This window comes from Rhodnius prolixus, unplaced genomic scaffold (genome assembly GCF_049639745.1).
Source record: "Rhodnius prolixus isolate KJV_2025 unplaced genomic scaffold, Rpr scaffold_3, whole genome shotgun sequence".
NCBI classification, from domain to species: Eukaryota; Metazoa; Arthropoda; class Insecta; order Hemiptera; family Reduviidae; genus Rhodnius; species Rhodnius prolixus.
Genome location: NW_027411603.1, coordinates 43,132,072 through 43,155,291, shown reverse-complemented (window position 1 = coordinate 43,155,291; position 23,220 = coordinate 43,132,072). Strand labels below are relative to the sequence as shown.

Here is a 23,220-nt window from a genome sequence, read left to right as displayed (position 1 = left end):
TTTCTCGAGCTTGATGTTAGATCACTAGTTCTAGGGCGGGGCGAATTTTGTAGAAGTGTGTAGATCAGGGATCGGCAAAAGCCAGCTAACGATAAATTTTCCTAATTCAGGTGGTGCCCCCTGGACAACTGCTTTTAGGAGCAGGCCATTTGAGACATTACGGGGGGGCACCACAGCTGTTATGGGAAAAAGTCTCAGACTCACACATCTCTAACTTGCTGAGAGTTGGTCATTATGGTAATTCTAAGATATTATAGAAGGATCTTTGAGGAAAAAAGAAAGGGAGCTTGTGTCGCTTGGGATCAAGATTCCCCAGTTTATCATTCCCTCTTCCATCCAAGATGTCATGCGACATAAAGTGGCCACAGTCCACAAGTAGTGTGACGAAACACTAAATAACATTTCTCAGTTAACGCGTGCTTTAAAGAACTTTGAGTTCCCCAATTAGGCCTTTGTAATGTCGGTTGATGAAGAAAAACCTATCCTCTAATTGTGCGGGTTGCTCAGAGAACCTGAGTGTTCTTTAGGTGTAACAGGAATATGCTTCTCTGGGGAATTCGTTAGAGTCTCGTTCTGCGTTCCAAGCCAGATATCTCGGCGAGGAGAGACTAGCTCTAAGAGTGATTAAAAATTGGAAATCTCCTTCTTGTTTGGAACTCACAAAGAATGAAATAGCCAGCATCATTAGATACTTAAAAAAAAAAAGATAATGTGTTAAAATACCGAGCCGCTGTACACATTTTAAACAGCAAGTTTTGTCACATTGTATTAATCAACAATGTAATTTAAAAAATGTTTATAATATGTTAAAGAGAACATCATATTACTCTCTTTGTCAAACCGCCTCAATATTTTTTTCTTTTTCTTACTTTTCCTACTTCTATTTTAAATTATCCTAAACCTATAATATTGGCACGATCAATTTCATTTAGGTACTTATTAGCTTCAATCATTAAGCAATTAGGTAAATAAAAAAAAATCAATAAGTTCAAATTATCTCTAGCCTAATTCGACGTTGAATTAAGAAAAGAATTACAAATAACACAGTAGGGAATAATAGTCTGAATTTTAGTAAATTTAGTGAAAATGAGTTGTAAAAGCGATTAAACATTTTAATTGAATTGGAAATGAGCATCTTAAAAATATCTTTCCAAAAATAAGACGTTAAAATATTTACCCATCTAAATCATTACAAAAAGCATAATTCGCTGTTTATGAAAATAGAGAATAGAGAAAATGTTTTGTTTTTTTGGCGCTATCATATCTTAAATGAAACACATCTTATGAACCTCACACGACCTATTGAATAGACAAAAAGCATTTCCTTTTTCTCCTCCTATTTGTATCTCGCTCATTTTTCGTGTAGTATCTTTAAAGATGTTTTCAATCATTCTTGTTGCTGAACTGAGTGTTGGATGGGCATTCGCCTGGTCTACTTACCACGCTTCAACCGTCTTAGCGGATTTCCTGGCAGTACAGCAAGTCAGGAAACTGGTGGGTTAGGATGACAAGAAACTGAGGCATTGAAGTCAGCACAGCAGGATGTGGCAGCTTCGGTTACTTAGGGAACAAGTAGATCTCGGTGCAAGGTAGTGTTATAAATAAAGTAAGGAACGTTAGCGATTCTACGGAATGTTTTAGATCAGAAAGATTCTGTAGATATTAGAAGCATTGGTTGATCGCCAAAGTTCTATTTTGTATGTCCGGGCAAGTTTGAGTAACATTATGTAGGTAAGTTGTTTTTTGCTTAGAGATAGTTTCGATTATTTGTTAAGAAGTCTAGAGAGAAGTTTGGATCGTCTATCAGTTCTTTACCTTTAACTCCATTTTATTAATTCCAAGTTTGCCCATGAAGAATCCTAGGTTCTTTTTACAAACTGTGGTTGGAAGAGGAGTGTTGTTTAGATAAAAAGGCGAAAGGATGCTAAACGTAAGGAGAATGTAATTATTTGTATTTGTTTTCATTTATTTAAATTCTCCACTTCTTTAGCCCAGACTCAAGGAATTCTATGTTACGATTGGTTAGTAACTGGTTTTTATGAGAGGAGAGGATTTCCATTTCTTCGGCGGAATTGAAAAGAAAGGTGTGATAGTGGGAGAAGATTATAATAAAGATATCAGAGGTGTGTTTGGTGTTGCGATGAAACACTTAGATCAGATTTTGCTTTGTTGCAATTCTTGCATTTTCAATATATGAACGTTTTTGTTTTTTCTTTTTCTCCAAATGCCTTCAAAGTTACCTTCAACATTACATAACAACTGAGGGGCCTCGCTGTATTTAGTTGTATAGAAGATTTAAATCTTTCTACACAAACAAGATTATAGAAAAATGACATATCCCAGAGACAAGACTTGGAATTTCAGTGACAAAGAAGGAATTAGAAAAGAAGTTCTCTTGATTAGGAAGATAGGTCATTCGTAATATCTGTATTCAAATGTAACCTGTAACTTCAGTGTCTGTGACTTTTCCAATAGTTTCTGAGATCTTTTGTTCTCAGACGATTCAACAACCAGTAAAGTGCAATGAAATAGAATACGAAAAAATAGAGTTAAGAGAACCGCACTTAGCTATCCGACTGGCGTTCCAATAAAATAATCACCGTCCTTTTTAGTTATTCATATTGCAAAGGTTGTTAACTCTTCGTATCATTATTTCAGGAGGAGTTTCTTAGAAATCTTTTAACCAATTCCACGATTGAAGGCTAACAACCAGTTACTGTCAAGGTTAAATATAAACTAGAAATTCTTGGAGCAATAGACTCAATTTCAGATCAATTTATTATAAAAATGTATCCTTATTCATCAATGTCTGTTCCTAACAAGCCAAAGCTTAACTCATAAGATTTGAAAGAATAATGTGATTAAATTTGTGACGCAGATCCAAAATTGAAGCAAACGTTCATTTTGACTGTCCAAGTAATTTTTGAACAACAGATGTGTTATACATTTTGCTATAGCTCTGATGTTCACAAACTACCTTACACTGTCCAAGTTTTAATCTTTGTTGCAAAAGCAATGAAAGAGATTAATTTAATTGATTTCTGTTATTTTTTATGAATCTGTATTCATACAAGTAAGTGTAAATATATATTTTTTATTTTATAAGCTCCTATAGTTTTTCTTCAATTTCAGTCAAATTTGACACATCTGTTCTTCAAGAAATTACTGAAATCTCTTTAGGGCTGGGCATGCAAGGAGGACAATGGTTAAAATAGATTTTTGTGCGGCGTTTAGTTAATACCAATCACGTATGACACAAATGTTTTGTAGATTAAATCTCCCTTATACATTTCACTTTTTGATGGCTCGAATTCCTAAAAATCTGTTCATGTCATAGTAACAGAAATAAAGCGGTAAAATTGGCTAATACCTCCAAAGGGAGGGCGAGTAATTAAACTTTATTAAATCGAAAACTTCAGGGATTAATTAAAATTGTTTGATTAATGTCGTTAAAGTGTATCTTACCAGTTTTTATGAAGAAAATCCAGAGATAATTTACTTATTGTTTTTGAATTTGATCAATTTTTTTTAAATATTAATTTATAAATTTTTCGTTTTTTTAAATTTACATACTTGAATTAAAACGCTTATATTAGGTAGCAAAGTTTATTATTTATAATGAACCAGGGTTCAAGTAGATCCGTAATTAATTTATAATTAATAGCCAGATCGAATAATTCCCAGTAGCCAACAAATAAAAAAATAATTTAACCTTATTCAAGCGCAAAAATCAATTACGAAAAACACATTTAAGTTGGGCAATTTAAAAATTTATGTAATTTTAAGTGATAGATCAATAAGTTTTAATTCATTTTGTTAATAAATAAATTTGTTGCGTTTAAATCCATAGTTTTATTTTTAAAAAAGAGAAAAGAAGGCGTGGGATTTAGAAGCCTACACTTAAAGGGAATACAAAAACTTTACCAAACATAGTGATTAAATTGTAATTGAGCTTAACAATGGTTGCGAGCCACAAAACATTGAATAATTTTCTCATTATTCAAAGATCATCCTTAACTAACTATTAGTGGTAGTTATTGTCGATTTTCCTTTCCTTTTTTTCTTTTTAATTGCGTTTTTCATTATTAAATATTCAAGGAATCTTCTGACGTCACATTAACGAGCTATTACCTAGCCGCCTAGCTGATGAAATAACTAAATAAGAAAACTACCAGTTAATTGGTTATAGTCTTAGTTTTAAATGAGCCAAAGGAAATTAATCTATCCGTTAATTGTAGAGTGGATTCGTTGTTCGATAGAACACCTATCCGTTGCCTTATATCTGTAACGTTAGTTCTGACAAATAAATTTAGACTACTCAGTATTTAGTGCTTACTAATATAATTCAATTATATAAGTCTTATTTGTTAATAATTTACTCGTTTAAAGATATATTTATATAACGTTTGCAACTCCGCAGTAAAGATCACTTCGGAAAGGTAAGTAAGATTGTGTGAAAGTGTAGCTATAAATCTAATTTTCTTTGTTTATTTCAAAGCTAACTTTATGACCTCTACAACGCTTCTAAAATCATTTGATTAGGTAAAACTGCTAGTTTTCCATTCAATTCAGTTAGTATTCAGTGGAGCTGTTAAAAAGTCAGACATTTTTTTAGTAAAATTATACTTTGTTTAAGCGATTGTTTCCAATTTAGAATTATAGTAGATACTTTTGAGTCCCTTAAACTTTTAGAGGAGCTGTATTAGTGTTACGTAGTAATGTAGAAGAATTCCAAAGTACCAAATGAAAACAGAAATTTTTGTTGGGAAAATGATTCAAATAAAAATATTAGATCTAAATACGATGAATTGATTAAACTAAATATTTGCAAGAGAACTATTTTTTTCTGAATGTGACCAAGTGTTTATTTGTAGAGTTGATTTCGATAACTTTTGACGGTCTCAAAGCTAAAAGAGAAAATGTAAATCTAATCAGCGAATTGTGGCTATCATTGGAGGGAGCCATTTTTTTTTCAAAAGAATTATTACAATAAAATCAGTATTAAAAATATTCGATATTGTCTTTATTCTCATTAGCATAATAAATGGTTCAGAATAGTGCCAACAGTTTATAATATTTACCTGAGCTACCGTACACGGAACAGGATCACATTTGCAGTAATTTTTTTTACATCCCATACGACATCTCGTCTCTTGCTTTCTGCGTCTAAACTTGCTTGGATTTTCTAGCTCAGTCATGCTATATAAGTGCAAAACAAAGTTACAGACCGAATCATCTTACTATCAGACCTGTCTTTGACTTACAATCAACATTTTAGACGGTAAATAACTTAATAAGCCGAACGAAATTAATCTATCTGTTAATCGCAGAATGGACTCCTTGATTGAAACATCTATCTCCTATAAGAATGAAAGTTCGTAAGCTCCATTCATAGAAAATGGATAAGTTGTATTAACAACTTACCAAAAAGAGGATTGGGCAGCCTTATGTGGCAAACCTAAGTTGCTGCTCATTTTCTGGAATACTTTTTTGGTGCAGCCCTGAGTCATGATAAACATCCGACCCGAAATTTATGGTTAGAGATTATTTGGAATATAAGTATTAAATTTTGAAAGACATTTTTGCCAGCCTACGTCGATATCTCTCTAAAATATGGAAAACAGTTTGGTGTACAAAACACAAGTCTTGAATTAAAATATGTAGTTTTAAATTTGTGCTAAATAGGCCGTCTTTAGAGCATCAAACTCTCCAATATGTGATATTAATGGAGCGGAGGAGGACTGTCTCATTAAATAAAGGCGTATGTCCTTGAGTAGAAAATAATTGATGCTTAAAGAAGAAGTTGGCAAACAAGAGAAAAACGTGGTAGTAGGGCGATTATTGTGGGACCGTGGTGATGGTCACCACGCTTAGCTTGCATAATTAAGAAATTGTCCTCCTTTAATGTGCGGTCGGAGGCCGTCAGTAGTTCACCAGCGACCATCATGGCAGCCCCTTTCAGACTTGGAGTAGCTGGAGTTGCTATTTTCCTTGTTTCTGCGATTTTTGGTTTTTGGGGATTTGAAAAATTTCTCTATTACAAAATTGGTGAAGTGAGTATGTTATGAATATAATATAACGAAGGCTATTGATAAATAATTCGTAACTTATTGGTTAAATAATTTTTAGAATAAAGGAAGCTTGTTTTTCCAATTTTTTAGGAATTAATTTGAATAAATTTAAATAATAACCACAAGGTTGCCAATATTCCGATAATTAAAACAAATTTTTATAATAAAATTATTAAAATCTCGCTTAATAAACAAATTCTTTTTCTCTGGCCGACTTCTGAAATTAGATCTATCACAGCGACTCTCCACCTTTTGTAATCTCAAGAAGTATTGAACTAACTTTGGTAAAGGTTGTATCAATGCATCCTCCAATTTTCCAGCATTAGCCCTCTTTTTATGATTAATACTCTTTTATATTGTACAATGATCATGATTGATAATTTGATAATAATGATTGACCAACTGATGATTGGGGTATTTTCCACAAAAGTAATAATAACTGAACTAAATATTAAAGAAAGAGCTAGATCAAAGGTTTCTAATTGGGACTAGTGCATCTGGCATTCGCTCAGGTCCAGAGGCCCCAGGTTCGAGTCTCAAATATAGATTAATAGATTTTCTGTTCCTAGAAACCTCTCACAGTAAACTATCCAGTCATGGAGGCAGACCGTTTTCTGAAAAAGGCTCCGAGCGCCAATGGCTTTAGATGTAGTCGCATTTTAAATTGAAAAATGTGATATATTATTTCATTTTTGTTTTTGTTTTTTTAATTTACTGAAGGAAATCACTCCCTTAAAGTCATACTTTTGGTTGCTAAACACTTCTGGATCCTGAGCGGACAACATCCATAACAGAATCCCGGTTGGAGCTTTCTTTGTTTGAGATATTCTGATTAGGCAATGTAATCTGGAATCGGGGCTCCGAATGTGCAATGGTCAGCGATTCAACCTATTATATTCAGCCATATTCACTGACCTAGCACTAGAATTGAATCTTTTCTTCGATTGCCTAAATCATCAAATTTTGTTGGAAACTCTAATTTCTCACGTTTGCAATACTTCCTTTTTGTCTAGGGTATGAGAAAATGAAAATGTTCCTCATAAATTCTTGTGGTTGAAAGAGATTTAATTTCATGTTCAACAATAACTGGTCACCAGACATTGAACGAAGGTTCGCTGGAACTTAAAGGTCAGACCACGGGTTTATACTCTGTTCAATTTTTTATTTATTCCAGAAACTGTCGCTTACATAAAAGGATATTCGTTGGGCTCCTTCTCTAAAATCTAAACAACCTATTTTGTAAATAAGCCCAAAATGTTAATTATTAGACAACTATACAATGAGAAACGCTATTCAGAATCCAAAATAATAATTTATTTGATGGCCAGAACCCCTTAAAGTCTATTTAAAAAAAGAAAAAAAAAGTCCATCAGAAAAGGTAAATCTTAATCTGAGTAGTGTAAGAAACCTATAACTTATATCCAATGATGAGTAAGGGGAGAATGTGTCATTTCAGTGTACTGCACGGTTTTACCATTTTATCATTGTTTAATGATAGTAAAAGATTATTATTAAATGCCGCATCTGAAGAAATTCTATTTTAGAATCCTTTAGATGGATATCCTTTAATCTTTATCACCTCCTAAAAAAGTGGTGAACAACTTCATTACACGAAATACAGGACTGACGTAAATTACCGCTGAATGGATTATCGAGCTAAATCTAGCCACCTCTGGATTGAATAATCCTCTTATCGCTTTAGAAGAATTTGTAGTAATTCATGTAGCTGTGTTATTTTAATTCATTGTCCATTAAGCCATATAACTTTCCTATAATCTATTTTTATTAGTCCTGTTTGTGAATTGAATGGGAAACTTTTCTAGCGAATCCAAATAAATATTTTTAATGGTTCTTTTCCACTCTTTTGGATTAACTGATGACAGGATCGTTTATTATTTAGCGGATCATTTAACTGAATCAGTTCATCAAAACTCCTGTACCAAAATATATTTTCTTTATTGCTTCTCTCGCGATCAAACTAGGATACCTGTCGTTTGGAACTAGGTGAATGTTTAGAGGCAAGATTTTTAATGTTCGTACACAATGTGTAATAGATGTAATAGATAGTGGAGTAGATTTGGGCAAATTAAAAAGCTTCTCAATCATTAAAATCTTTCTTTGTACATCACTTCCTATCTGTTCATCCCAACTCCAAACATGAGCACCATATTTCAGTGAGTGATATTGAAAAATGCATTTTAAATTTCGATGTACAAGGTACACTTTTATTTGTAGCGATGTACCTCAGTGTTCAGAGTGGAAAAAAAATCCTGGGGATAATTTTGAGAAAATTGCGAAAAAATCCTACAGTAAATTTCCCACTCAGGTTGACGGATTTTTCCAAAGTGTTAATACCAAGACCAAGTCTTAAAAAGTTTGGTTTTTTAGTATTCTGTTAACAACCACTTTTTATTTTTGCAATCAGAGGGCCCCAATGTATTTACGATATAAACTGAATTTCTAAAAGCTCAAACGGTTGCGATACTTGCTTTTACCAGATTAGAAACTAAATAAAACTAGAAAAATTGAATAGAAGTTAGTTAATTCATTTATGAATCTTTGCGAAACATATAATTATTTTTATAATTTCTTGATCCTGTAGAGAGTGTTACCACTGGGTTGTTTATATTATAAAAATATATTGTATGTATTATACAGATTGTAAATAACTAAATACAATTAAAAAACAAATAATAATAATAATAATTTCTTAAGGAATCTATTTATATTGAAAATAGTTTTAATTGCGCCTGTGTAAAGTGACGTCCAGAGAGATAAACACTTTAATTATTATAACTATGCGGAATAGTTTCAAGATCTGCAGACGGATTAACTACTGAAGTGTTAAAGTTGTTTAGCGGGCAAGTTTACTAGAGGTCAACTCATTAAAGAGATTTTGAAAGGGAACAGAACCCAAATTGATTGATTAACTTTGACCTCGGATAATGGTGCATAAAGTTCAATGATTTATGAAATTTCCTGTAATTTCACGTAATGATTTCAGGAGAAAAAATACGGAACGTTTTACACACTCACATATTTGTTCTATTATAATGGATGGACATTAACTTGCAAATCATTGAGGAGAGTTAAATTTGTAGCTAAAGTTCCATATTTTGAGAAAATTCTCCTTCAATCTACAGGATGGATTTTTTTTTTTACGTTCCTGGCGGCTTTCGGGAAAGGACTTCTAGGATCTAATGTAAACTTCGTCCAAGAAGGTCTATAATTTTTTATATCAAAGATGTTTCTTTGAAAAGTCGTTTGCGGTCTTACTGAGAAGTTAAGAAGTGGTGAAGGATACTGGTTAAAAGCTTGATTTCAGAGTAATTTACATCTGGGTAATGTAAAATGTTTTAGAAGTGAATACAGATTTAGTAAAACCTCGTGTTAGAGAGAGTCGTATGTTTACACTAGATTTTTCCCAATTATCACACACTTCGGTCTGGCAATTTCTTTTAAAACTAAGTACAAATAGGCTACTTATTTCTTTTGTGGTCTAATGACCGTTTACAATTCGATAAACATATTATTTAATAGTGTTTGTGTTTATAAAGTTAGTTACTTTTCTATTTTTTATTTACAAATTGATCAAGTTTGCAAATTATCTTTTCAATTAATATTAAACATTCATTTAGGAGTTAAATTGATTTTTCCCCACACCGATTTACTACAGAAAAAGAATCTTCTATAGAAACAATAAACATTTTATAGGAGCATTATTTGTCATAATTCTAGAAAACTATAAAACTTTACCTCTAAAATATCGTATTTTTCCTAATATTGTATTTACTTTTCTAAGTAACAATATACGACAAAACAAGATCTTTAATGCGTTCTGAAGATCAACGGTTAAAATAAAAAAATTGTCTTTTAATCTGAATTCTAAAAATTAATTAAATAAAGTTCATTAAAATATGAAGTGCTAAATTTATTGCTTGTGCCGCAGTGGTTCACATTAAAGGGTAACTTTGGAAAGGAAATTTTCAATATTGAGGTTCACGGAAAAATGTTTTAATTTAAAAGTGGCAGGCCTTTAGTTGTGAGTTTAAAATAAAAAAAAAAAAAAGAGGAATCTATTATTGAAAAAAATCACAAAATAGGGGAAACATCTAAAATTAAATTTTATCGGACAAATAAAGTTTTTGCATTCTCTTAAATTAGTGTAGCATCACGCGAGGAAAAATTCTGGGTGTGTTCCGCTGTTTGTGTAATAGCAAGCAAAGTAATAAAATCTGAAAACATAAGTAAATCTGGAAAATTTAATAACTTAGAGCAATTTAGGGAAATTCCAAAGTTAATGAAGATATCGATTGGTTACTAAAAAGGTTGTTAGAGGCAATTATTAGAATAATTAATACTACTTAAATACCATAAGGGCCACATTAAATTGATTTTTTAGATCATCCTTTTCCAATTAGATTTATCCAATTTATTTTTAACAAAACTGAGATTACTTCGGTCATACCACAAAAAAAAAGATGTCCTGTTTACAATTATTTTTCTGTCAATGAAGAAAGTAAGTCAGGTAAAGGGACACACATTCATCCATTACTACAAGTACAGCTTCCTTCTTTATTTTTCGTTTGTTACATTTAGATTTCATAACAAAACATCAAGTAAAATACCTTTATATAAAGGCGATGGTAGGGACAATTTGTGTAAATAATATTATCTGATTGGGTCTAGAATTCCTCTGCACAACGACCTCTTCTTATTCTCTTAAGAAAATTAAATAATAATAATAATAATAAACAAACTGACGTAACTTGATACTTACATCTTCAGAGAATCCAGATCGATAACTTTCTGACGGCCCTGTTGATAGTAGTGTAGTTAATGGAAAACTTAAACCCGTTTGCATCATACTTCTTAAAGCAGAATATAATATTAAAAAGTAGATAACTGCGATTATGATCAAATATTTCTCTTTTGTTTTAGTTAAAATTACACTTTACTCAATTTTCGCAGAAAGAGAGAAACAAATTCATGAGGGATTGAATAACAACTATTTTTAGAAAAATCCCAAATCTTGTTTTATATTGTCGAAATGTAGATGTTATTTGGAAATTACAATGCATTGAGCAATTCTGATGGATTAAGAAGGGAACTGTTAATTTCAATGAATTGTAAGGGGAGAAAAGACTTGGCTGGAATTCCCAAGAGACTCTTTTGACTTTCCTGAAGCACAAAAGACTGATTATTTCTTTTACACCTACGGCCCTGTACTTTTTGTTCCAGCCAAACATTGTAACCTTACAAGGATCTAGTCTTTAGTTATTTCTATGCAACCAATCAAACTATTCATACAGATTCCCTTTTAACCCATTAATTGCTCAAACATGTTACATAAAATTCCTCCTAAACTTAGAATCTCATTCCAGTCCACTATTCATCACCTTTCTTCCAGGTCACTTCCAGATAACACTTCTAGATATCTTAAAAGACAAGTGCCCCTCGATACCCTCTCCGACATGAATAGTCAAGAAGTGTATTCAAATCGTTACCACGGGGAAAGTACTCCACTCTGCGGGCTTCGAGGACTCTCCATATTATCCGTTAGTGCTTATATCACAATGATACGCTGATTGCAAGTAAATAAAGTTGGAAAAAAAAAATGTCATAATAATGGTCCCTACATATTTGTAGTGTAATTAATATATGTAGGTAACATTTTGTAACTGCTCTGAAAACAATTTGAATGTAACTTCTCGACTACAATAACAGATAGCGTTAGTGAAGAGATAAAAGTTATTACAAGAACAGTAAAAAAGTAAACTTGGGCAAACAATACTAACTTCAAGGCACTAATTACTTAATTGAGGACTATTTCAATAACTTACGGGACATCAATATTTCACAACGATTGAAATTAAACAAAAAGGTATTCTTCTAACTTAATCTAATCTTAACAGCGTCCTAATTGTTCATTATTATTGTAATATCATTGTTTTCTGAGGTAGGTGCTCCTTGTTCACCATAATCTTCACCATAAGTAGTCTTACTCCCAATATGCAGAAGTATTTCTAGTAGAAAGAATAATTTGAATTTTTCACAAAAACACAATTATAAAAGTTGTTTCATAAAATCGCAAGTTTTTGGGTAAAAACTAAACTTTGGGACCATCCAGTGATGGAAGCCCGATAGTTTGCCACGTTGGCAAGCTTACACAGCAACCATCCTAGGAGATCGGCGAAAAATAAAATTTAAAATAAGAGTAAACATCTTATTAAAAATCAGCTGTAGTAACGTTCTCAACATTATTAGCTTCTGTGTTTCTTGAAGCTGGTCGCAGAACCCATGCTATTGTGCATTTGAATTGAAAAAAAATTAAGAAATTGATGTTGGCTAGTGAACAGTATATGAAGAGTAGGCTTTCAAATAATCAAAGCAAAGTGATTTTCAAGAATGATATTCTTTTACAAAAGGGTTTTCATTAAAATTTTCCAATTACCTTTTAAATGTGTTATGTGAGTATATTTCGTTGCTATCAAACCATTACTTGGAATTAAAAATCAATAATAATGCGAAATTTGGTTCAATTTAAAAAAAAGGTCATATACTTTTTTTTTTCTTAATCGAGAGGAACCAGCTGAATTTGAAACATTCGCTATGAACCAGATGGACGCTATGAACTTGGAATTAGTGATTTTTCAGAACAGAACGTCCAAAAAATGAAAAATAAAAAATTTAGTAGAATTTTCGAAAATTGCAAATACCATCAAGATTTAATGATAAGGCATCATTACAAAGTACCTTTTACTCTGCTTCAACAATGAATAAAATTCTAATTTATCTTAATTATGGAACCTTGCTGATTTAATTTGCAGTTATATTTTCAAGGCTCGTACCAAAATGGAAATAAAAATAATTTGTAATTTTGTACGCATGAATATATTAAGAATGAAATTTTATTAAAATTGAGGCGTTCGAGAGCGATCTTGCCCACAACACAATCATTTTTCTTTTTTAAATTTAATACAATTTTACAAGTATTTTCTATAATAACAGAAAATAATGAGTAATTTAAATTTAAAAAAATATCAAGTTAAAAAATAAACATAAAACTTAAAATAAGAGTAAAAATCTTATTAAAAATCAGCTGTAGTAACGTCCTCAACATTATTAGCTTCTACATTTCTTGAAGCTCGTCGCAGAACCCATGCTATTGTTGCTTAATTAAGCTACAGTGAAAAACCACTTCATTTTATCTTCTTTAATTTTTAGTCCGCCATTTTATCAATTTAGTTTGAAAACTGCATCTGGATTCAAGATCTGAAGATGAAGATTTTGTTAAAGAAGAAAATCTCTTCATTAGTCTCCTTGCCCAGCAAATTTTCTATCTTTAGTCATTTTACTTAGTTCCCTTCAGTTTTCATTCTTCTATTTTTCAGAAGCTTCCTTTTCTTAGCTGCCTTGCAAATTTTGGAAATTGAGATTTAACCGGAAATATTCATTTTGTGGCCCTCTGGGGCCGAAAAAGCGATTTTTAGAAAAAAAAAAAAACCAGTGAATTTTTATGACCAGAATATCTCAAAAATAAAAAGCCTCAGGAAGATGAAGCAAGCGCCATTCAGCTTCTCTGACCATAAAAGGATTGGATGATCTGGAGATACGCGGCTGCTAAAATAGTAAGAGGAAAGTTTGAGAGACACCCGGTGTCTTCACCGGGCACTTACATCAAATAAACCAATAAACATTTGGAGTTATTACCCTCTGGTTCTGGCTTGGGGATATATATTACAAACCTTCTAAGGATTATTAATAAATTCTACTACATTTTAGATAGGTTACTCTATAATTAATCTAGTTTTATTAAATATTACCAGATCAGATCCTTTTAATTATGCTTATAAGCCAAATTAGTTGAATATATGATCACTTTATTTAATGTTACTCATAAATTTGGACAGTAGAAGAGACGAAAATTTTAGGAATTTAATAAAATAAATAGTAATAATTAATGTACTTTTGGTGATGAAACAGCATGGAAATAGTTGTGTGTTGAAATATTTAATTAGACATTGGCCAGCCAGTTGGTCTAAAGAGCGCAATGTCGAGGTCGACTTATACAGTGAAATAATTAATGTTGACCAATAATTTATTATTTAATGATATAGATTGGCAGACTTGGATATACTGTTTGTATAACAACTATTAATTAATATTTCAACTGGCCCTTTAATAATGTCTAAAAAGAACTTGAATAATTTAAAATTTATTTTTTCAGAATGTAGCCCTGAGGAAAGGTGGTGATATGAGGAAAGCATGGTCCAAATTTCCAATAGCCGTAGAATTTAGAATATTTATATTCAACGTAACAAATCCACTTGAAGTACACCAAGGGGCCAAACCTAAAGTTCAAGAGATTGGCCCGTATTTTTTCGAGTGAGTAATTTCTATTTACTCAACTTCTATCTCATACACAATTTACATGGCTATATTTTCTTTAAAATATCATGTTTACTAAACGTTTCATTGTTTTCTGTAATATGAAGGTTGGACGTATTAAAAATAAATATTCCTGGTTATAATAACAGGGAGAAAATGTTTTCCAGGCTTTCCCAGAACTCTTTCCCAATTCTGGGGAAAAAAAATCAAACAAATATGAAAGCATTAGAAACGGAATTTAGTTCTCCAAGATCAAAGATTACCTCAGAAAACCGAAAAAGGTAGATGAACCCACTTTTCTAAACGTGGAGTTTTGGCTACGCATTTTATTGTAATCCATTTCTTCTGGATCATAACCGAAATCAATACACACAGCAAAACTTAGATTTTCTGATTAATTCACAAAAAACCTAAATAACCGTCCCGGAAGTGCGCAGTTCTATCAGGCCATTATCTTCAAACAACAAATTTATTCAACAAAATAATTAATCTACTTTAATATTATGGACAATTTGACTGTACATTACACTAAAATAACAAAGTAGAGAGTTTCTTTTCTCAGAAATTCCCTAAAGTCAATTTTCCTGGTATAATAATAAAAAGAAGATTTAAGTAAGGTTTAAACGAAGCCGTTATCAAGAAAATCTAAAAGGATAACAACTCCTGGAGGTAAAGTGAGAGGATTTGGATCATCTTTTGATGATTATAATGGCACCAGATGATTATAATCAGATGTTGAGCTGCACTGTCCGGATGCAGCGGATCTCAATACTCGATTTCCCGGGGAAAAGCTCACTATCGGTACTTTGACACCATCTCAGCATTTCCAACAGCTGGAGAAAGTTAAAAAAAATTGAAAACTGCCTTGATCAGAGACGGTCAGATCTCGTTATTATTATGCCAGTATCTCAAATGTTCTTAATTCTTAAATTCATATTGCAGTGAATGGAAAGAGAAAGCTCTATTTGAGGATGACGCTAAGGAGGACACAGTTGCTTTTAATCAGAAAACAACATGGATTTTTCAGAAAAGTCAATCTGGAGGACTGACTGGCGAAGAAATGATCACCATTCCACATGCAGCCTTATTGGTAATGTTTATTTCTCTTTATTTTTAGTTCTTTATGTTATAAACAATTTTAAGTTGAAGCTTATTTAACAATTAGCATCGATTAAGGGACTATAATAAAAGGGACATTATTGCATTGATGAAATTCATGTTCCTGGCGAAAAATCCTGCATAATAATGGAGTGCCATAAAATGTGAGAAATTCGGCATTCTGAATTGTACTATGGTTATAAATTTGTCTATAGCAATGTAAATTAACAAAATTTATGTGAGAATAAAACATTAAAACTTTACAGGGATTCTCTCCAGTCATGAATGTTGAATTTAAGTAATAATTGTCTGGGTACACTTACTCAAATATTTGCACAGACTGTCGTTGATAAGCTGCGTTACTTGCAGGCTGGCAAGGGTGTGTTTGAAGGTGATGAATGTACTATGTTACCAGAGGGTCTGGGGGTAGCCTAGTGGATGTAAAAATCACTATTGTCTTTTTTTCTTTGAGTAGACTATGGTGTGATATGCAGACTGAAACAAAAAGTCTGATAGAGCGGTTCTTAAATGAATAATCTTTTATTTGAATATGCAATTGTATGCAGTTTTCATTGTATTGTAAAAAACTTTTCCCCCCACAGATGACTGTTCAATATAAAAGTAATTCAATTTTATTCAGTACTCTTGGTTTTATTATTGCAGTCGTTAACACTGTGGAGAAGCATATTGAAGTTACCTGATGTGTGATTGCCTTTCATTTAATTTTCATCAAAACTTTTATGCAATTTTGATGGATCTTAACTGGGTGCCTGAGGAACTTTAAGTCTCCTGAAGACATGGCAGTTCTAGAAATTGCTGGATCCTTCATTCTTTGCATTTTCCTCCTCAGATTCTATACTTTAAAAAAAAATAAATAAATAAAATATTGCTGAATGGTACAAAATAGGCTAACTAAAGTTTGTACTGTATACATATCTTTTTACGAATTTTATTGGTGTAGCTTATTTCCATCTTCCTTCCTTATCCAAAAAGTAATAATAATAACCATTTGAATGATAATTTTAGGGAATGGTGCTCATGGTGGAACAGCAAAAACCAGGAGCGCTTCCCATGATTGCTAAAGCCTTGCCAGCTCTTTTCAACGGTCCAGAGACTGTTTTCTTGACGGCCAAAGCTATGGATATATTATTTGACGGCGTGCCAATTAATTGTACCTCCAAAGAGTTTGGACCGAAAGCAATTTGCACAATGATCAGACAGAATCCAAAAGGTCTGAAAAAACAAGGAGACGATATCTTCTTATTCTCCTTTTTTGGAACAGTATGTATTGCTTAAATATGTATTTTTTATTTTTTTAGCTTGTCGTTAAACACTTTATTGTGTTATTTTAAATTCTTAAAAAAGTTTTTTTCCTTAATATGAATTCCTCTGGTTATAATTTTTGAGTTTGACAACTAAGAAATCTCAAACCTATATTTGAGAAAGCTCAAAATTTTTATTTGATTTGGGAGTATTATCACCTTCTTATGTTAAGCTTTTTTTTTAAGTTGTTAAACGGCAGGGCAACTTTCTTGTTGCGATTTTTCAGTTTTTCTTCATCTCGTCTACTATTTTCCCACCCGATTGAGTGTGTCAAATTCTCAGGGAAATTAATTTTTGGAGGATCTCAAGGAAATAGAATCATAAGTATCTCTGAGTGGCGACGTATGAACTATCAACACCATACACCATCATTCTGAATGACACTCTCCCCTCAATTGGGCGTGATTAAAGCTCTTGTTTCAAAATTAGAAATTAGAAATTGGACAGCCTCATTCATCAATCCATCATTGTTAACTCACAGTCAAACAAACTAACTTTCTTTGGTCTGTCTTTTCATCATTCTGAGTGACCGTTCAGAGTACGTGTTATAAATGATAAAAGATTCATACTTATTTCCAGAAAAATGGCACAATCGATGACGGGAGGTTCAAGGTGAAAAGAGGTATAAACAATCCCAAAGAGGTTGGGATGATGTTCAGTTTTAATGGGAAAACAGTACAAGAAGTGTGGTCCGGTCCAGAATGTAACGCTCTCAGAGGCACAGATTCAACTATCTTCCCGCCGTTTATCACACCTGACGAAGAGATAGTTTCCTTTGCACCTGATTTGTGCAGGTTGATTTTTGTTCTGCTATTTTTAATTTTTCTAATTAATTAAAATCTAAATGTTTATTGACTACTTTATTTCACTAATTAAATTTAGATCTCTGGGAGCCAAATTTCAGTACCATATAAATTACCGAGGAATTCCTGGAAACCATTACACTGCAACACTGGGAGATATGTCTGCCAATGAAGACGAAAAATGTTTCTGTCCCACTCCGAGTACATGTCTGAAAAAAGGAGCGTTTGACATTACTAAATGTGTTGGTGAGAATCTATTGAAATGATAATTATACTTTGCTAATTCCTAATATCTAATATTTCTAATATCGAATGGTCTCCTTCAGCCTTTATGCAATAATCCATGTTGGATCCATGTCCATGAATGGATCATTCTCATACTTATTTTTCCAACTTTTTCTTATTTTTTTATTCTGATATATTTTTCTTTAAACTTTCAGCACTTAAAAAGCTTAATATTATTATTGAGAAAGTGTGTACTAGAACAGTCGATTTTAGGATCTGTGATTCTGAGATTTTTGTCGGGTCTATCGAAGCGACAACTTTCATTATTAATGTCCATAATCTTCCGAAGCCTCGAAATTCAATTTTGTAAGAAAATGTATCAAATAAAATTATAAGATCTTTATTTTTTGAAGTGAGTTCACCCAAGAGTTTGAGAAAAAATATGATTGGAGTCATTGAGCATTCTTCTTTTGAAGATCTATCCTGATAGAAATTAGTTAGATAACTAATCGAAATTGTTTTGGATAACAAAATGAATTTTGTCCATCAAGAAATTCTTTATTATTATTATTATTTACACGGAAGTATTCAGAAATTTCCTACTAATAAAAGTTTAATTTTGAAACCTGATCCAGCGGAAGTTCATCTTCCTTTTACCAGAGAAAGGCAAAAAAGTCCTTTTTTATATACTTTTCGAGAAGGCTACTTTTTAGGAAAACTATCTGGAAGCGTTCTTTCTCAGCTACCATTTTATATAATATGATTTACTATTTGTATAAATTAAAATAAACAATCGATGTATTATTTATTTTATTAATATTTTAATGAACTGCCTCACGATTCGAGGCGAACTCTGTTTTGATAATATTTACGTTATATTAATGCGTTGGCTTTGAATAATTCACAAAAAAAAACAGTAGGAGCACTGCTTTATTTTGCCACAAAGGTCCATTATTAAAATTATTGATCAATATTTGACTAAAAGGCTTCCTATTACTGACTTTAAGAATTTGAAATGGGTAAAGAAATCTTTTATGTGGAAGTTAAATCCAGATAAACATGCTAAACTTTGTGAAAAACAGGAACATTAAGTACATTGAACGAGTATTTTAAACCTTTTATTAGCTACAGAATGCCGGCACTGATAAGGGGTTGAGTAGTTGAAGTTTGTCTCAACGCGTTAAATCTCGTTAAGATATTTTATTTGATATACATGAAAACTGTGGCAGAGTTAAAACTTTGTTAATAAGTTTGTAATTGTACCTTTGTGAATTGTATGCCTTGGGACAAAATGCTTGACAAGCCACTGTCCAAACTTTCTATTTGATACATATTTCTAACACAAACACCCTTGTAAAAATTCCAATTTTAGAAGAATATTCTTCAATTAAAACTTTTGAAAAAGTTGTCGAGGTGTAACAAAAAACTTCAAAGCAAAGAAAAATTGTTTTAGTGTCTAGATTGACAAAATTAGTTTATTAGTTTAATTACAGCTTATAGACACAAGGTTGCGAAACTTCACTGTCAAAAAATTTAAAAAGTAGCTAAATGTTTATTCTGCCTGATTTCATAATTTAACTTTAAAAAAATTAAAACTATTGATTGTGACATCATCATTATAGATTCTTAAGAAACAAGTACCATTTAATTTTTTATTATTGCTTTTTAATAAATACTAATTTGAGTTTATCAAAAAAATTGTTAACAGGAGCTCCTATAATATTAACCTTGCCACATTTCTACGAAGCAGATCCAAGTTATTTAGAAGAAGTTGATGGACTTCATCCAAACAAGGAAAATCATCAAATTTTTTTGAATTTTGAGCCGGTAAATAACTTACATTAACTTATCAATTATAATTATAATTTGAAAAAATTCTTTGCACTTAATTCTCTTTTCACGAATAAAGTATCAATTGGAGACGGTTGATTACTACCAAGTTAAGTACTAAAGAAAATAACAAACTGATAGGGAACAAAGATCAGGGACTAGCAAGAGCCGAGAACTTCTTTTCACTCACTTAAGTAATATAGTACAGTATAAGTCTTTAATTTCAATTTGAGAAAATCTTTAAATATCTATTAACCAAGAATATTAATTTATTAATTGATTTTTATTATTAGCAGTAGTTTAATATTAAAACGAACGTTATTGATATAATGTATCTTTGAAGAATAATCGAAATAATCTCGGAAAGGTGAAAACTCCATTTTGTAAAAGTGGCCCTTCTAATTGCAAAATTTCCTTCAAATTTCGAACATAAGCAACAATTTTAAAACCTTCTTTATATTATATCGCAAACATGACCGTACATTTTACCGGAAGAATGCTCAAACACATATGTCTAGCTGTGTGATTAGTTTTAACAGTTTTAGTACGGCAAGGCATTAGTTAAACGTATCCCCCAAAATCAGTAGTAACCGCTGTTTATGAAATAAGTGACTTGCTTCTTCTTCGGGGATCTTCGCATTCCTATAGAAATTCCATTTTAGCAGCGCGAAAAACGTTTTAACTGACACCCCTATTTTGATAGTGCACTCATTAGGTAGTCTCTAGTTTACCATCCCACGCAGTCAGTGACTCAGTCACTCACACTTGCAAACTTTACCTCAGGGAACTACAGTCACATTTTTAGGTCACGAAGGTTTCGGCTAATAGCCATTCATTTACAATATACAATCACTATTTCCTATTATTATAAAAACTCTTATAAACTTAGTCTAAGCAATCTCAAAACAAGATTTACTGTTCAATTCATCCTACTAATGAGTACAGTTATGATTATTATTATAATCAATTCAAAATCAACAAAATTTGTAGAAACACTATATCAAATATTATATATTTTTAGATTACTGGTACTCCATTGGGTGCTAGGAAGAGGTTGCAGTTCAATATGAGAATCCACGCTATTAAGAAAGTACCGTTAATGAAGAACTTACCAGATGCTATGATACCGTTGTTCTGGGTAGAAGAGGTAAGTACAAAATAAGAATAAAGCTAGAAGGTCTATTACAATTCTGAGTAATGACAGCAAAAAAAAGAAATGGATTCGTTAAGAAAAGCAAGAGATGTTATTAAAATATTAAAATGATAGTTCATTGAGAAATAATGATTCATTATAAAATAATGACTGTGGTTGGTAACGACTAACTAGCGAAAACTGATATGCAAATCTTATAATTAATAACTCCTTTCAATCAATGATTGTGAGTACATCGCAATTACTTAATTGAGAATATTGGAAACGGAAAAAATACTTTAGCGTGATTTGTTTATATCGATTCTTTATCTAGTCCTGCAACAAATTTATTAAACTAAATAAAACTTGTTAAATTGTATTGTTCTACTATTGAATAACCCCAAGTAATAATAGCCTATTATATTTTTTTTTACAAATTAATTTAATAATTAGTATATACTAATTATTAATTTCTGTACCTACTGATAAAACAGTAACAAAAATTTCGATGTTGAGTATGCAACGAAAGTACCATTTTTTTAGGTTCCCTGAAGCCCAAAAAGTGATGGTTAGAAAATGGTCTGTTCAAGTTATGAGTTTCAAAACCAAACGAATTGCACAAAACTACAACTTAATGTTTCGATTTTGCTTCATAGATATATTGTAGATCGTCTGTTGATTGAGTGAACAATGTTTCTGAACCAGAAAAGCTACTTACTGTTGGCATTTTTTGTTCTTTTTTCTTTTATTTATTTATTTTTAGATTTATTAAACGTATTTAACGATGAGTTATTGCTTATACGGTTATTATTAGAAGCATATTAGTCTCCAACTTTAATTTGTAATAATTTTCCTTTAAATTTCGAATAAGGGCACTTCAATGAATAGGTGTTTGAGCATTCTTCCGGTAAAATGTACGGTCATGTTTGCGATATAATATAAAAAAGGTTTTAAAATTGTTGCTAATGTTCGAAATTTGAAGGAAATTTTGCAATTAGAAGGGCCACTTTTACAAAATGGAGTTTTCACCTTTCCGAGATTATTTCGATTATTCTTCAAAGATACATTATATCAATAGCGTTCGTTTTAGGATATCCTGTGAAGGAATGGGGCTGCGGTCCCTCTGAAATGCTATTTCTATTTAATGTGCAGTTGAAATACTGATATGAGTTTGAACTTCTAGAATTCTGTAAAAGAAAGTCTTGCGAGTGAGTGTTCACAGCAGTTTTGATCCTTAGGGATTGGAGTTATCTCAAGAATTCATAGACCTGCTGGATGCCAGCCTGTTTCGCTCCATGAGGATAGTAGGCGTAAGCAAATGGGTGCTGATGCTTGTCGGACTGGGCATGATTGCTGGTGGATATCTTCTACACTACAATCGCACCAAAGGACTGGGTGACAAACCGCCAGTCAACGAGAAGCCCAAATCCATTCAAGTTGCATCGGTTACGCCGCCAAAATTTTAATTTAAAAAAATGATTTCAATTAATTGATTTTTATATTAAATTGTCCGCATGGACAATCAATTGAAAAAGTTTAAAACCTTTTTATACAAAAATACGCAACATTTAAAAGTTAATGAAGAAAACCTTAAATGGTAATTATATTTTAAATAATTGAAATAGCCGATCATTATGTTTATATTTGGTGGTAACAAATTAACGTTCAAGGTAAACATAATCTTTTAATAGTTGGAAAATGAATCTTGAAGCTCGCATTCTCGCCCTATATATCTAGTCCATTACCAGTAATTTGATAAACTTGATATTAATTAATGAAGAGAACTACAGAAGGCAACCTCAAAGAGGTTTAAACACGAGTAACTTCTGACTAGTTAGTTTGGTGTAGTTTAAAGATATGTGATATTTAGTTTAAGTTGCCAAACAGTCGAAATTATAATTAAGCGGAAGAATTGTTCAGGTTTTACAAGGCTTATTATTTTAATAAAATAGAGATTTTATTTATCCAAAATAAATGAAAAACTGGTTAAAAAATGTAACCGATTATTCATTTATTTATTTTGTTTTTTAGCTTAATTTAAATTCTTGTTTAAATTTTAATTTTAATTTTGCACTCTTTAAATCAAACGATTATTCAATATTTTTTATTCAGATGTGTTTTTATTTAAAAAAAGTAATTTCACATGTTACTTTAGCGCACATTATTTAACTTGACAGCTTTGATAGATTTTTATTTTTGGGTAGTGTAGTTAAAAAATAAAAAATTAAATAAAATATTTTTCTAGAAAAATAAAAAAACTGTTTTTTTAATTATGTAATTAATATAATGTTAAAGGATTGAATTCTTTATAAAATTATTTATTTGTAAAATGTGAAATAATTTAAAA

The 23,220-nt window shown here is 31.5% G+C and overlaps 1 protein-coding gene across 3 annotated transcripts; it reads left to right on the top strand.

The window, feature by feature from the left end:
- Nucleotides 1-4,257: 4,257 nt before the first annotated feature.
- Nucleotides 4,258-22,657, top strand: LOC141452914 (sensory neuron membrane protein 1-like). 3 transcript variants are annotated; one of them, XM_074125459.1, is made up of 9 exons: nt 4,258-4,439; nt 14,302-14,459; nt 15,405-15,552; nt 16,587-16,841; nt 17,463-17,677; nt 17,766-17,932; nt 19,620-19,738; nt 20,763-20,888; nt 22,112-22,657. In XM_074125459.1, exons 2-9 carry the CDS (start codon nt 14,329-14,331, stop codon nt 22,337-22,339), a joined length of 1,389 nt encoding a protein of 462 aa, XP_073981560.1. In that variant the 5' UTR covers nt 4,258-4,439; nt 14,302-14,328; the 3' UTR covers nt 22,340-22,657. The 3 variants fall into 3 exon arrangements, with proteins under 3 accessions (XP_073981560.1, XP_073981558.1, XP_073981559.1); XM_074125457.1 differs by lacking the exon at nt 4,258-4,439 and adding an exon at nt 5,850-6,053; XM_074125458.1 differs by lacking the exon at nt 4,258-4,439 and adding an exon at nt 12,395-12,541.
- The last annotated feature ends 563 nt before the right edge of the window (nt 22,658-23,220 follow it).